This window comes from Gadus chalcogrammus, chromosome 11 (genome assembly GCF_026213295.1).
Source record: "Gadus chalcogrammus isolate NIFS_2021 chromosome 11, NIFS_Gcha_1.0, whole genome shotgun sequence".
Lineage (NCBI taxonomy): Eukaryota > Metazoa > Chordata > Actinopteri > Gadiformes > Gadidae > Gadus > Gadus chalcogrammus.
The window spans coordinates 16,269,375-16,285,064 of NC_079422.1; the positions used below are offsets into that span (position 1 = coordinate 16,269,375).

General features: G+C 46.6%; 1 protein-coding gene across 1 annotated transcript in view; it reads left to right on the forward strand.

The window, feature by feature from the left end:
- ascc3 (activating signal cointegrator 1 complex subunit 3) overlaps positions 1-15,690 on the forward strand; it is a 98,827-nt gene that overhangs the window by 46,015 nt on the left and 37,122 nt on the right. Inside the window, exons 12-14 of the mRNA XM_056601394.1 lie at positions 5,146-5,322; positions 5,474-5,545; positions 8,603-8,737. Of these exons, the coding sequence (XP_056457369.1) occupies positions 5,146-5,322; positions 5,474-5,545; positions 8,603-8,737 (384 nt within the window). The remainder of the gene's footprint in view (positions 1-5,145; positions 5,323-5,473; positions 5,546-8,602; positions 8,738-15,690) is intronic.

Genomic DNA, 15,690 nt, shown 5'->3' on the forward strand with positions numbered 1-15,690 from the left:
CTGTCTGTCTGTCTGTCTGTCTGTCTGTCTGTCTGTCTGTCTGTCTGTCTGTCTGTCTCTCGCTCTCGCTCTCTCCCCCTGATTAGCAAGTGCACAAAAATGCCAGTGTGTGTATCTGAATCAGCGGTTTGATGTCTGATACAGATGATTCCTCCGCTGCTCACACAATAATGTGTGTGCTTTATTTTTTCCTGTTACTTTTTCTTTCTTCTGTTTCTTATTTATTTCACTAAACTGTATTCGCCTCAAAAGTAATTCCAACTGAATCAATAACCGGGATCCGTCAGTAAGAAAACACCAGAAAAAAGGTCTGAACAATGAATCATATCGCCCTCAAGAGAAACCTCCATTTGCTCAGTCCACAAACTGTGAAAAAAACAGGACTCTTTAATCTACACTTAGAAGTGTAGACTTAAACACATAATCCCACCACGTTTTCATAGTAGCAATTTGCTAGAATATAAACTACAACTGCATTGATTGAACAACAACATTCATAATGAAATGGATGATGTGTTGTATATTATAACCACAGTATTATTTGTAATATATTTCTGCTGTTATTATAACAATTCTTTTTTTCAGATATATTGTGGCCATATTATCATTATGGTCAATATCAATCTCATCTATTGTGCAAACCCCAGCACTGATAAACCTTTACAGTCGCCCTATTATCTCACAATTTATGACCACTTAACTCTTCTCAGTGTGTGTATTCTTGCAGTCTGCAGTTTGCCCATCTCCACTATATTGTGTTGGCAGGGGGCGGGGGGAGAGAGAGAGATAGACTGCGAGAGAGAGAGACAGAGAGGCAGAGAGAGCTGAGAGAGAGAGAGAGAGAGAGAGAGAGAGATAGACTCCTGGTTAGTGCAGTGTCTCCCCTGCCGTCTGCAAGGCTGATTTCTCCTGATGATGAGTGACAGGCCCCGGCGCAGGATTCCGCCCGGACATTTGGGATATTAAGACTGATTATGCAAATTCAAACAGGCAAAGAGAGACGAGGGGAGACGCGGCTCCGGAGTGTTCCGTGCGTCCTGTTCGGTCCTGACGAGCCTCTGTCAGGTGTCAATCCCACAGAGGAAATTGATAAACGGGTGAGGACAGAGGCGCGGGCGGTGAGAGGAAAAACCAAACCCGCCGGTGCCCGGGAGAGGAAGACGGGTATTTGGGGGAGTTTACTTTAAAAAAAGAAAAGAAAAGATTCTCCCTGTGAAAGAAAACATGGTGGCTGAGTCAAAGCAGTACGACAAGGTGCAAATTACATTTGGACCCCAAGCTTTTACAGGACATGAGGAGAACATTTCCAACGCTAAGAGAGGGATGAGAAAATACAACAAGATAAGGGCAGACCATGTGAGAGTAAAAAAAACGTAAATCAAATCAACTATTATGAAGAAAAACTGTCCAATTCCAGAGGGGGACAGGAAGGGGTGCTGATAGAGTAGATAAAGATGGCCACTGTGGATGCAAGTCGAAGCGACTGTTGGACTTTTCTTTTTTATGTTTTTTGTGTGATGGGGAACTCTCCTCTGAGGTTAACCGCAAGGTAATTGAAAAGCAGCCTCTACATGTGACCTCTGTTTACTCGGTTCACAGCCTATTTATCTGCAGCTTTAACTGCTCTAACTCAAGAAGGGCTGACCGGGCATTTTGTCTGCCTTCTCTCCCAGAAGTGCTTCAACTCTGAAGTGCTCCGCTGCAGAAACACCGGTTCCGAAGAAGCCATTGTTCCAATGGCCCGTCCCCCCCCATCCATCCCACCCACCCAATCTATCTGTGCTCGTTCTTGACCAGCACTATGCTCCCGTGGAGTTCATACTCTGCATTTTAGCCAACTGCATTGTGTCCACCACACGCTGTACAGATGCAAAAGTACACTTCCGCCCCGGCTTAGATAATGTTTCTCAATGCAGCCAAGCAAAAAACGCCTCTGGTTTTCACCAGTTATGAACGATAAGTTGCTTGCTTAAACGTTATCTGAATTGCTCTAATGTTTTATAATCGTCGGATTCACAGAAGCTACAGTTCGCCTGCTTCCCCCTTACTTCCATGTATGCGGCCAGTGGGGCTCAAGAACAGAGCCTTCGATTCTCAGGATTCACGGTACAAGAGTCTGCCTGGTCTCAATGTACACCTTTGGATATGGGAACCCAGACAAAGAGCCTATATCCCATAATGTTGATGGATTCCTGGAAGTGTCCAACGTGTGCTATGAGAGAAACCCATGAAAAGTTGATAACTCTGAAATCCGCTGCAATAGAATCTTTAAGTACAAGTATCAGAGATTTATCCTGAAGAATCTGAGAGTAACAGCATTCACAAATCAACACTATATCCTCCTCTCCAAGCTGCTCTCGGAGACCTGGTTACAAAGCGTGTTTTTGCGAAGATGTCTCCTTCTCTAATGTCAACAACATTAATGAATAAGCACTGTCTGGATGGCAGCATCCACAACTACTATTCACCCAGTCAGTCACCCAGTACTATTCAGACAGTATAGAATGAAACAAAAGAAGATGTATGAGGAGTCTACAGAAACAGAAATATATATCTACAGAAATATTTAGAAGATGGTTGGGGATATGAGAAAAACCAAAGCTTCTTGTGAGTATGTATTTTCATTTTTGAGCATCTCTAGTGCACTTTGTTCTGTCTCCTGGTTTTACTCTAGATGTGTGTATCCATGTTCTGCCTTAATTAAAAAAGAAAAAGTGTTCTACATTGCCAGACTATTTAATATGAACCACTGAGCCAGTGATTGATGAGGTTTCGTGATTAATTAATGTTCTGGACCTACAAAACACTTCAGCGGTCTTGCTGCGTTTTGGGCCACGATGTCTCCATATTCCCCACTGTTTGGAGGTGTCTCCTGTGTAAGGCTGAGCATGCAGGACAGGAGGGACAGTTTGGTGCAAAACCAATACATTTGAAAGGAAATCTTTTAGAAGTTTTGAATTATTGACAGGCTCGCCTTGAGCAAGATTGTTGCCTCCGGAAATATAAAATATGAGCTGTCTTATCAATAAAATATCGTGGCAGAAAGGGTAAAACAGGAGCACAAGCACTTCCACACACACACAAACACACACACACACACACACACTTCTCTCAACCGTAAGCTGCAGAAAAGAAAAACAAACACGAGTCCAAAGCCAGCAGGTGTGAGATTTCGATCAAGGATGAAGAGCGAGGACCAGGTAGGTGGCTGTTGGTAGCTCAGTATTCCGCCCGTCACCCTGGCTGGCCGACAGTTTAGTCTAATACATTTCCTCTCCTTTACCGCTAGTTCATCTAAACTGTTATCCTTGGGCTCCAGAAAGATAGAGTAAGCAATCACTTTTTGTGGGGTCGGAACGAATCGCAGGTATTTCTTCTCTGCATACCTTCTATCTATTTCCTGCTCTTTCATTCACCGAGGGCATGGTCCTTGCCACCGATGACTGATGACAACAAAGGGGACTGAGGAAGTGTGTACTGTGGAAGGTTTGTTTTAGCCAAATAGTGATTAGCCAGATGCGGTATCCAAAGAGCTCACTCCTTTTTTAAAATAACTCCTCTGTGGTGGGGTTAAGAGTCCCTTAAAGACCATTTTGTGTCACAGATGGGGTCCCCCGCCTAGATCATCACCACTCCGTCTCGTGTGCGCTCAGCAGTGTCCTTCATGGCAGAGCACATTCAGCCGTTCATTCATCTCAGTATGTCTTCCCCATTGTCTGAGATGGACACCGCTTCGCCCCCCTCCCTGCGGTGCTGTTTCCATGACGGACGGCAATAGGAGAGTGGACAATAGAGAGAGCGAGAACTACGAAATATACCGGCATATTCAAACGCATTCAAAACGTTTTGTTCACTTTTAGACATGAGGTACGACGGCGATCATTACCTTCAAGTCCCTCCTCATTCACCCAACCTGAGGTTCTGTGCTCTGATGCTCCCTCAATTGCACCTCAATCCAATTACTGGCTCACCTGACAGACTGCGGTAATTGATTGTGCCGAAAGAAATGTATTCGGTGCTCAAGACGCGCCAAGGCCCTTCACATCTTTTGGACACATGAATATGGAAATCCCTGTTCAATTCGATTTATCCCCGCTCTTGACGCAAATGTTACTGAATTGAACCAGTTAGACGGTAAAATGTTTCTCCTGGAAGGGCTTTCTCTGGTAATAAATACTGCTTTTTTTGGACTAAGGTGAGCTATGTAGCAACTGCATGTGGTTGTGTTTTATTCGCTAATATTATTTCCCTTTCGAGGTCAATTCAAGCGTATGGATAGTGTGAAATGTGTACTGCCGGTTTTCAGTGGCGGTCATGTTCCTCCGCAGTGCACAGTGTAGCAGAGGGTGGGCGGCGCTAAGTGAATCTTTGGCCCCGCCTGCAGGGAGGACTAGGGGCCTTATCTTGATAGGAGGGGTTGACAGGTACTGCATCACATTAAAGGCCTTACCAATCTTCTCTGTCACATGAACAGCAGGCGCCACACAGATAGAGCTCACACACAAACTCTCTCTTTCGCGCTCACACACATAAACACCTTTTTATTTATTTTCGGTCCCTTTTGCTTTTTTTGGCTTTCCAGTTGTCATTGGATGCACTTTCTTTTAGGTTTTGCAGACACATGAAGACACGGTTGCCTTCAATCCCGTATGTTTTATGAAATGCACATGTACAAGCATTTATATGAACAGTGCACATGCTTCTATTTACAGCAGCACATTCCTTCATCTCTAAAGTCATCTTTATTCTTTCTCAATCTGTTTTAAAACTTGGCCCAGAAGTTTCTGGGACCAACTTGGACTTAAATAAGCCGGGATATATACTTGTTTGCCAAACGAACATTAACGTCAAAGTGAGGAGTCTGATGGTGCTAGTGAATGATAGTGACATGTGATTTTGTTGAATGTGAATTTCCTGGTCTGATGGGTTGCTTTGGCGCTCATATGAACAAATGCGAAGCGAGGGTTTTCTTTAGGTATTTTATAATATACATTAGCTATTGTTTGAAAAGCACGAGTGCTGCACGGCCACTGCTGATCCCCATCCCCGGTTTGAGTGGCTCTGGCCACTCACATGTGACTGGAGGTCTGAAACTGTCTGTGTGTGTGTGTGTGTGTGTGTGTGTGTGTGTGTGTGTGTCGGCAGGTGGAGTCCACCCAGAGCATGATCAGGATCCTGGGGCTCTCCGCTACACTGCCCAACTACCTGGATGTGGCCTCCTTCCTCCACGTCAACCCCTTCATCGGCCTCTTCTTCTTCGACGGCCGCTTCAGACCGGTGCCCCTCGCCCAATCCTTCATTGGCGTCAAGTCTACCAACAAGGTGAGGCCGCCGTGACTCACTAGTACCATATGATTGTCAAGTCACGCCGATCACGTATCGCAGGCCAATCGGCTGATGTGTAGTAGCCGGAAGCATGGAGATGTTATTTACAATGGTGTTTGACGTGGGTGAGTGTTTCGTCTTTTTCTAGATTCAACAGCTCCATGACATGGAGGAAGTGTGTTACGACAAGGTCTTGGAGCAAATGAGAGGAGGCCATCAGGTAAGCATTGCTTGCAAGACATCATCAGTGGATGGTGTAGTGGGCGGGTCCCTGATTCGATCCCCAGTGTTCAAATCACATGATCATCAGATTTAACATGCAATATAACATGTGATTTTAACTCATGTTTGCACACCACACCTTTCTTCCTTTTTGTGTAATTTAGCTGTCTTTTGAACGTGTCCTCTTGTATGTCTGTCTATAAATGTGAAAAATATTATTTTCATTCCACGCAAGAGAATCATATATTCATAGTGTGATAAAAAACCGTAGTGCAACTTGGCCACTAATAATAACCATAATCCCTTGCATCGAAAAAAATTATTAAATTCCCCCACTACTCTAAGCATCATTCTGAGCTCTGAGTTTATTCAGCCAACCCCACAACACTTCCCTGCCAACACGTGCCTGCACACTGACATACATCATGTATATAATTAGTGGACATGGCATCTACTACACAGACTCCAACACCGACACTGAGGATCCTCCCAGCGCCACACTGTTTACCCCTTATTCACTTCATCTTCTTCATGCCACGTAGAATTGGCAAAAAAACGTATTTTAGTGTTTTTTAAAGCTGTAACAGTACAGAACAAAACCGTTCTATGAAGAGGCGTTTTCATACCTTTAAGATACTTTAGTCAACTTTATATTTATTCTTTTTGCATGACTACTACCTTCTACACTATCTTGGAAAAACATTCTTGCCAACCCCTTTGGGGTTGGAACACCTGCTTCCTAAACTCCTGAATCCAACGCCTTATCACGTCCAACACATCTCCTCCTCCTCTTCCTCTCCCCTCTTCTATCGTTCCTCCCCTCCACTTCCTGCATCCACTCCAGCGGCTCCCAGGTACCTATGGGAGACATCAGAGCTGTGGATTCAGCCCGTTCCCATTTAGCTCCCATCTGCTCAATGTGTTCCAGCTCCCCACTGAGCATGCTTATCTCGTCTGCACCATTTTGCTGCAAGGATGTTGACACACTCTCACACACACGCGCACACACACACACACACACTCACACACATTCACACACACACATAAATAGCATTGTAGACATGCTATCTTTCCACTTTCCTCACAAATTCCTATACGTTAACTGGAAACACAGGCCTTTCTCTGGCTGGCGAGAGCTGTCTGTGGCCATGTGTCATCCCGAGTCTACTCCCGTGCCAGCGAATCCTCCACCACCATCGGTCTGTTGTAAACTAAACGTGGATCTATTCTGGATTCATGGTTGTTTGGTTGTTAGGGCCTGAAAACCCATCTGGGAAGTATCTTCTCTGACTTGATATTAAATTGTCAACAGTAGATGTGACATATATGAATTTCATCTAGGAAGAGGTGATGGATACAATTTTCTTTATTACATTTTTTTTTCCACTACCTCCGTATTCCCCCCGCCACCCCCATCCTTTGCCCCCCCCCCCCCCCCCCCCTCCCCTTTGTCCCCCCTGCTGGGGAAGCAGACCGGCAGACAGAACTTTAATAAGCTGAGAAGCCCGCAGGTAACCAGCGATGCTACTTTCACACAGCGCAGCGATGCTGATAAAACACCTTCAGTAAATAACATTTTCCGCGGCGGTCTCTCTCCAGGTGCCATACGTGCGAGGCCTGGCTTCGGGCTCACAGCCACCCCCTGGTTTGGCATAGCATGCCTAATCGCGTGTGAACAAGGCTGAAAAATGAACCACAGCGGTATTCGGTCATAGCCAGCCGGAGCAGGACAGACTTCTGCTATTTCTTTAATTTCTTCTTAGCATGCAAAAGCAGTAAGATCCGGTGGCCTTTTGTCAATCCATCCAGTCTTGAAAAGGCCACGGTATTTATGCAAACGGATGGTCATTTACTAAGCCTGGCAGGCAACCCTTTAGTTTCATAATCGTCAAGCTGTGACATGGTGTAGGTATGATGACAACGGTGGAATACCTTGGCTTAAGCCATGGTGGAATCTTTACTGGATGTGGGTGTTTAACAGGATTAGGATTAGTGCAGGCGAGGGCAGATGGGTAATTTATGTAAATGTCATTCATTCTCTTCATCGCTGTCATTGAAAGGATACCATTCCGAGCCATGGTCTATCTGAGACAGTTGTCCCTACCCTTTGGACCTCAGGTGAACCACTAAAATGTCATCAAAACCAGTGCCAGCGCCCCTGTTCTGAACCACGATCCAGATTGTAAAACGTCTGATTTGCATAGGGGTGTGGCTAATATATGTGCTGCTTTCATTGCTGGCACGGATGATCATTTACATCATCTACGAGTATGAGGATGAAGAAGGTTTCCCTACAAACTAGAAATCCATGTGGTTGATGTAACTAAATTGACACCATTATGGATGAGTGTAATAATCTTCCAGGGAAAAAATTGGACATTTTGCAGAGAAAATGCAACTAGAAGGACAAAAGGTTGGTGTATTTTATGAGCCCCTGGCAGCTAAAGATCATAATTCTCTGATTACATCAGTTCCTCCATCGTCCTTTTCACAAGGTGGTGTCCATTTCATGATTTGTACAAATGTAAGGTACATATTTTGGAATAAGGATATATTTATGGATGCCAGTAAAATATGTGCGAATAGTCTTCCACAAATATGTGGTCAGGATACAATTCCATTCTTCTATATTATCTATTGAAGCTGCCGTGCACAGCGTGCCTGCAGCTTAAAGCTAACTAAAAGGGAAAGTCCTGTCCTGCTTCTCCTAAAGCTCCCTTCCTACTATAGCTGCATGCCAACTTCAAGGTAATATAAATTGCTATACCTCTGAGGCGCGCCACAGCGGGAACAAAAATATACATGGCTTACTTTCTTCCGCATCTTCCCGCACAGAGGCTCAAGCCTGACATCACGCGTCCCCGCGGAAGGTTCACACAGTCCAAAACTTTAATTTCCCTGGAAAGGATATTCCAGTATTGTCTCTCCTCGATTCCTTTTTCCATTTTTTGGTTTACACGGTCATCAACCCAAGACCCTGTTCCTGTTTCTCTTTCCCTAAGCTCTTCCCGAGGCTCAGTTAACAGGTGATGTGCTGCTGCGCCGTGTGTCTCAGGTGATGGTGTTTGTCCACGCCCGTAACGCCACGGTGAGGACGGGCATGGCGCTGATCGAGATGGCCAAGAACCGCGGGGAGGCCTCCTTCTTCCAGCCGGACCACGGCGCCGACTATGGCCAGTGTGACAAACAGGTAGGCGCACGCACGCACGCACATACACTCGCAAAACATCACCACTGTACAAATCTACATCATGTGACATGTTTGAACGATGCTTTTACATTTCCGCATCGCCTTACTTAGATTTTTTAAGCAGGGTCTGTGATGCCGCTATTGATGCCAAACCAAGCGCTAGTCTGCAACAAAGACCAGCCCAGAACATTGTGCTATATGTCAGTATAAGACTTGTTTTCACATCAGACAGCATTGTGTACACATCTAAAATTACTCATCGCTAGAGAAAGAACAGAGAAAATAACTAGGCCTGTGGATAATTTGGCCTCAAACATGAGGCTTGCTTGTGATTTCCTGTACATCTCATGCAGTATCTCTCTCTCTCTCTCTCTCTCTCTCTCTCTCTCTCTCTCTCTCTCTCTCTCTCTCTCTCTCTCTCTCTCTCTCTCACTCTCTCACTGCCCTCCCCCTCTCTGCTCAATTTAACTTTGAAATGCTCCTTTTGTACCCAGCCCAATTTCTGTTGTTTCTGGGCCTTTATTTATGATATTCAAAAACCGAGGAAAATTGAACCGAAGGTAAAAGCTAAGTGAAATTGAGGTCAGGAACCTCTTCAGAGTTGGTCCGAGCCACCGGGAGCCGTAAACAAAAGTAGAAAAAAAAGCAGACATGCAAGACTCAAGAGATGGGTCCATCTCTGTGGAAATTAACCTTACCGCCAGCCGGTGGAGCCTCCTTGACCCCTGCCAGGGCGGTTAATTAGCACATTACGGCGCATCCGTGTTCTGCATCGGAAGCCCGCTTCACATTCATTCACACCCTGCCACAACCCCCGACCCCCACGCGTCTCTCAGGTGTCTCGAGCACAAATGGCCGGCACGCACACCTCAACACCGGATCTGGAGCCGGCCGTCAGAGCGCGACAGATGACTACTAAGACCCTTTTCACAACACTTAGGCCAATGGAGGTTCATGCAAAGTGAAGGGTGCTTTTTCTTTATTTTCCTCGGCTCCATGCACGGCTCGACGGCTGACACCAAGACACCTACGGAGCGAACGTGCAAGACACAATCAGAGAGAGTGGGGGGAAAAACGTGTTTATTCCGGCTGCCCGGGTGTGGCGCCTGCGCATCTGGGCGCCCTAGTGCCAACGCGCCCCCACACGCAGCGGCAGCCTCGACCCGACGTGCGCTCCGGCGTGCACGTGTGTAATTAATGGTCTCCGCGCCGCGTGAGTACACAGAGGTGGAAAGTGGGGCCCAGTCAAGGCTTCAACTCCCCTATTTAAATCCCCTCCTCCGACGTGAGGCGCGGTGATAAATTTAGTAACCTTTTCCCTCGGCTCCCCGGGGCCTGAGCCAAGATTGATGTGTCTCTAATCTCTTCTCTATTTAAATGGGATATGTATACAAATCAGATCACTTTTCATGCCTTCTAAAACTGGAAATAGAGCCTAGAGAGATTATGGGGGTGTCGGGGAGGGAGGGAGGGAGGGAGGGAGGAGGGATGTGGGGGGGGGGGGGGGGGGGGGGGGGTGGCACTAAAAATGGTTCGTTGTTGCCTGGTTAGTCTTTGAAACAGGATTTCATTTCATCGCAGCCTATTTTTTCTTACACTGAAAGCGGGGATTGTGTATGTTGCCACACTTTTCAAACACGCGCGCGTGTGTAGATGTGTGGGAGGGCGGATGTTTGCTGATTGATTTGTGATTGCTGTATCGGCACTTAGCCGTGCAACCAAATAATAACATTAAGTGGTGTCCCAAAGTAGTGGTAGCTTCCATTAATTCCTGAGAGTCCAACCTGCCACTACTGATTGGAGGGGGGGGAATTGGGGGGGCGGTTGCACCGGTCGGATCCCACTCTATGCCCACACAGATAATGCACGGCTTATTTGTGCACTGGAAATTGCCCCTACATTAATATTTAAAGGTGTTTTTTTTGTTTTTTATCTCAGATATGCATATGCCGTTAAATGAAGCACCTCTGGGTCACTCCTATAATTTAACATTTCTTTATCCTGTGTCAAAAGTCAGAAGTGATTCTGCTGTATTTTCTATGCTAATGTTCATTACTTTAGGCTTTATGTATACTTTAGGCTGTCGATCACGCTGAGATATCGTAAGGCGCCCTCTTTAATAAGAGGGTGCATCGTGTTAATATTCACATGGAGTACTCGATCTTCTCCTTCAGATAGAAAAATGGCAGAAGCTTCTCAAATGTATCTCGGTAATCTTCAGTTATGGGTTTGTATGTATCTGTTGGATTAGATGCATTTAATTGTAGTGGTGTGCTACAATTAAGTCTATTTTATGTTCAGAAAAACGATGTGTAAACAGACAGACAGTCAAGAAAGATGCAATATGCAAGAAAGACAAAGCAACGACTGCCTGTCTGCTACAGTGGCCTCCAAACCCTTCAGGAAATATGGAAATTGTTGTTATTTGTCATAGTTTTGACGGTAAATTTTTGCAAGGGTTTCTTCACACACCCAGACGTGTGCCTTGGATCTTTCCTCACAGATAGCATAGACAGACAGACAAATCCCTTTATAGCTTAACTGAACCCCAATCACATATTCGTAAACCCTCAGTGGAACAAACCATCGTGTCACGCTGTGTGTCGGCAGCGAGGAGAACCTCTGCCCGTGGCGTGCCCCTCAAAGGAGTGTCTCACGCCCTGCTACCATCCTGGCCCACCCCTACGTTCCCCTGTCCTTTCTGCACTTCACATCCCCGGCCAAGCTCCCTTCCAGGCCCTCTCTCTCTCTTTTTCTTTTCCTTTATTTTTCTCCCAGCCAGCCGTCAGATGAAAGCAAGGCTTGACTTGTCATCGCTTGTTTCAGGGAGAGACAGACAGAGCTCTAGCGTAGAGGCAAAGAGACACCTTGTGGTCCCTCAGGTGTATTGCACAAAGCATGTTAAGTCCCAGCGGGAGCTGTGAACCGCAACTGTAACGTTACTCAGTAAGGCAGGCAAAGTATTATTTTGAATCTGTATATTGTATGGGTAAACACAGAACCGCGCTTCGTTCATTTAAAGATGTGTGTGTGTGCGTGGAAGCAAGGGCTGAGGTTAGCGTCGGAGGGGGGGTATCATCGAGCCTGTGATGGAGGTGTTTAGGCGGAGAGAGGGTGCAGCTTGGAAACGTAGCAGGAGGGGCCGGCGTCCAGAAGGTTACAGATGCGCCGCTTTGCCTGCCCACACCGGGGCGATCACGCGGGCCCCCCCCCCCCCCCTTCGCACTCGACGCGTCCCCAGCTGCGCGCTCCCCTTTGATGGGCACGTTTTTCTCCTCCCCCCCCCGGCCCCAGACGAGACGTCTCCGGGGAGAGCCGTGCGTCGGGCACCTCCAGGGACTCCGCTCATTAAGGCCCCTGTTTGCTTTCGTTTGCCGGCTATTTTTACACGGCTACTCCTGTTATTGTGTCAGACCCGTGACAGTCTGTCACAATAGCCACGCTAATACCCGTCACTTGCAGACTGATCAACAACGCTGAGCTGAAGCCTGAAGGCGGCAGGGAAAGTGGGCCCCCCCGAGTAGGATAAAAAGAACACAAACCTCACCCACACGAACAAACACACACACACACACACACACACACACAACACAAACTACGAGAATCAAAGCCTAAAATAGATCACATATAGTCCGTCCCGGATGCGTAGATGTAGGATGCTAAACCCGCATACTGACTCGGGTTGCTTGCTATATATATTGACTGTAATCTGCAGTGCCGTAGCCCGGGGGATCGGCCGGTGTTCTCATGGTAATGCAAGCCCAAGTCCATTTTCCTTTTTTAATTGCATCATCATCAGCATTAAAACAGCTGACTGGAGGCTCGACGCGTTCCGCTGCGCCACCCATCGCAGAGAGCCGTGCTTACAACAAAATAAAACGCCACCGTGTGCGGACTTCCTCTTGTCTTCTCCGGTCTGCAGGACGGTAGACCACAGTGCACGCACACAATATTAAAACACACGTACACTCATTCCGGTGCACTCATACTACCCTTAACCCCCCCTCATCACCACACTCACACATAAAGCCGATGAAAGAAAAACAAACGTCACACTTCAAATTGAGCCAGGCAGAAATGTGTCGACGGATGCAGAGTATGTGAGGGTATTTATTATAAGAGCGATATGGAGAGAGAGCCACAGAGGAAGTGAGAGGCATAGAGAGAGAGACGGAGCAGTGGAGTAGAAAGAGAGAGAGAGAGAGAGAGAGAGAGAGAGAGTTGGAGAAGTGGAATACACAGACGTATAGAAACAGGGAGAGAGATGGAGCACAGGGGGGGGGGGGGGAGAGAGAGGGAGAGAGATATGCAGTGGAGGACAGAGAGAAAGAGAGCGATGGAGAAATAGATGGAGCAGTGGAGCACAGAGAGGGAGAGAGAGAGACATGGAGAAGTTGATTCAGAATATAGATGGAGACATATAGAAACGGAGAGCGAGAGAGATGGAGCAGAGAGAGAGCAGTGGAGGACAGAGAGCCAAAGAGAGAGACGGAGAGCAGTGGAGTGTGTATCTGCGGGTAGCAGCATCCCGTCCGCCCACTCGCTCGCATCGCGTCCAGTGTTTAAAAGCCTGTCAAAGCGAAGGGCAAACATTATGACCATCCAGGGTCCACAGAATGAAATCAACAATTAGACACACTGGCTCCATTTGGCTAAGTAAATGATCGCTTGATCGTCACGGTGGGGGACGTGAAACGGGGAGCCAGTTATCCGCCGCTCAGCGTCACGTGGCCCCCCGTGTCATCTCTTATCTCTGTGGTGGAGCTGTGCGCTTTGAAGCACCCAGACATCGGCTGTCCCTGTGAAGCCACCGCTCCTCAACGCATCGTTGGAACTTTAGTAGGGGGGTGAGGGGTAAAATTAGGAAAGGCTTTATCCGTTTGTCAAAGAGTCAGCATGGATATTTTTGAAATACAGAGACGTTTTTGGCATTTTAGGGTTAGAGAAGATTGTGTCGTGAATGTTATGGGGCATCACGTGTGTGTGTGTGTGTGTGTGTGTGTGTGTGTGTGTGTGTGTGTGTGTGTGTGTGTGTGTGTGTGTGTGTGTGTGTGTGTGTGTGTGTGTGTGTGTGTGTGTGTGTGTGTGTGTGTGTGTGTGTGTGTGTATGACTATGTATGCAACAGGAGAGACTCTGACACGCTTTTGGGCAAAACAGGTTCTGCATTGATCCGTGATCGTGATCGAAAGATAGTTCTGCTGGATTGATGGACGGAGGGATGGAAGGTTCCATGCCCTCCTCCAGACGCCCTCCCAGGCTGAGGGGGGGCGTCTGGAGGTGGCCGGGCCCTAATGAGTCCTGATCAGGAGCTTAGGGCCCTGCCACCTCCAATAAGTGGACCACAGTGCTCCCATCAGCGGACCACACTGCTCCCATCAGCCCCGCCTCGCCTCGCGTTAGAGGCCCGGCAGCGAGGCCGTAACACGCTGTGACACCTCAAAGCAGGAGGCTGCCCCCCGCGCATTCTAAACAGCCTGCACACACACACACACACGCACGCATGTCGTAACACACACACACACAAACACACACACAATACACAGCACATGCAACCATATATAAACACAAACACACGCGTGCATGCAGTAACACACACACACACACACACACACACACACGCAATGCTCAGGACATACAAGCACACACACACACACATGCAGTAACACGTACATAGGCAATATACAGCACACGCTAGCATATATATACTGTACACACACACACACACACACACACACACACACACACACACACACACACACACACACACACACACACACACACACACACACACACACACACACACACACACACAGAATCTCCGCCCAGCCTTTGTCTAGGATGTAGATAACAGGAATGCTCCTAATATTCAGTCTCGATGTGCACGTTGGTTAGTCCGAATGGCACAGTTGCTGTACATTGCGTATCATATTCTTTTGCTTGTCAATGTTTTCGGTCTACATAGGATAAGGTTTTTCTTTAAAGGTCAAGGCACTAATTGATAAAACTCTCAGGAGGTGAGGTTATGCAATGACGGAGATTGAAGGGCGTTGTCCCCTCTCAAAGTTGCTCAGGATTGGAATAATTTATGGCTTTATCGTGTCATAGTCATTACTGAAGCGTGTTTCATGGAATAAATGATACATGAAGGATAAAGGACCGGGCATAAAGGATAAATGAGGTGGCCTTGGATGTCATGGAAGAGAAAGAGAGACACTGAGGATCATTTTCATTTCATACATTTTTTAGCAGAGAACAGGTGAAGGCACACATTCTTTATGTCCTCTGGATGGGTTTTGTTAAAATCTTGACATTGCACTTCCAGTCAATCACAGAAATGTAATCATTGCTTGCTAATGCACTGCAAATGATGATGATGATGATGATGATGATGATGATGATGATGATGATGAAGTTTAGCCATTGGTACGGATGCTGATATGTACTTTATCACCATGCTGTATAATAATGATCTTATATTAGTGTTGCTTTTATGCACAGTAATGTACAAATCACAACGAACCAACATATACCAAAAAGTTGTTAAATTATATAAATCGAATTATATAAACAAGTGTTTTCTTTGATGAAAGACGTGCAGCAGTAAAACCCAATCAGAATTTATTTAGATACCAATGTTTGTAGTGTACTTAGTGTTCGACCACTATGGTTGATAGCGATAATTAATGTGCCTATGACGTCAACCTATATACTTAATTTGTTGTTGAGGCTGCATGTAGGCACGTGATGTGGTTTAGCCCAATAAGGTTCCCACGTCTTATGTTATTCTTTTCCGACCAAATGTGAACCCTGTTTCAAATAAACAGGTCCCGCAAACTCCCTTACACTTAAGTTTGAAGATCCCCACTACTCGAGGGGGAGATACGCTCGCCTTCTGAATAGTACACACACACACACACACACACACACACACACACACACACACATTCACACA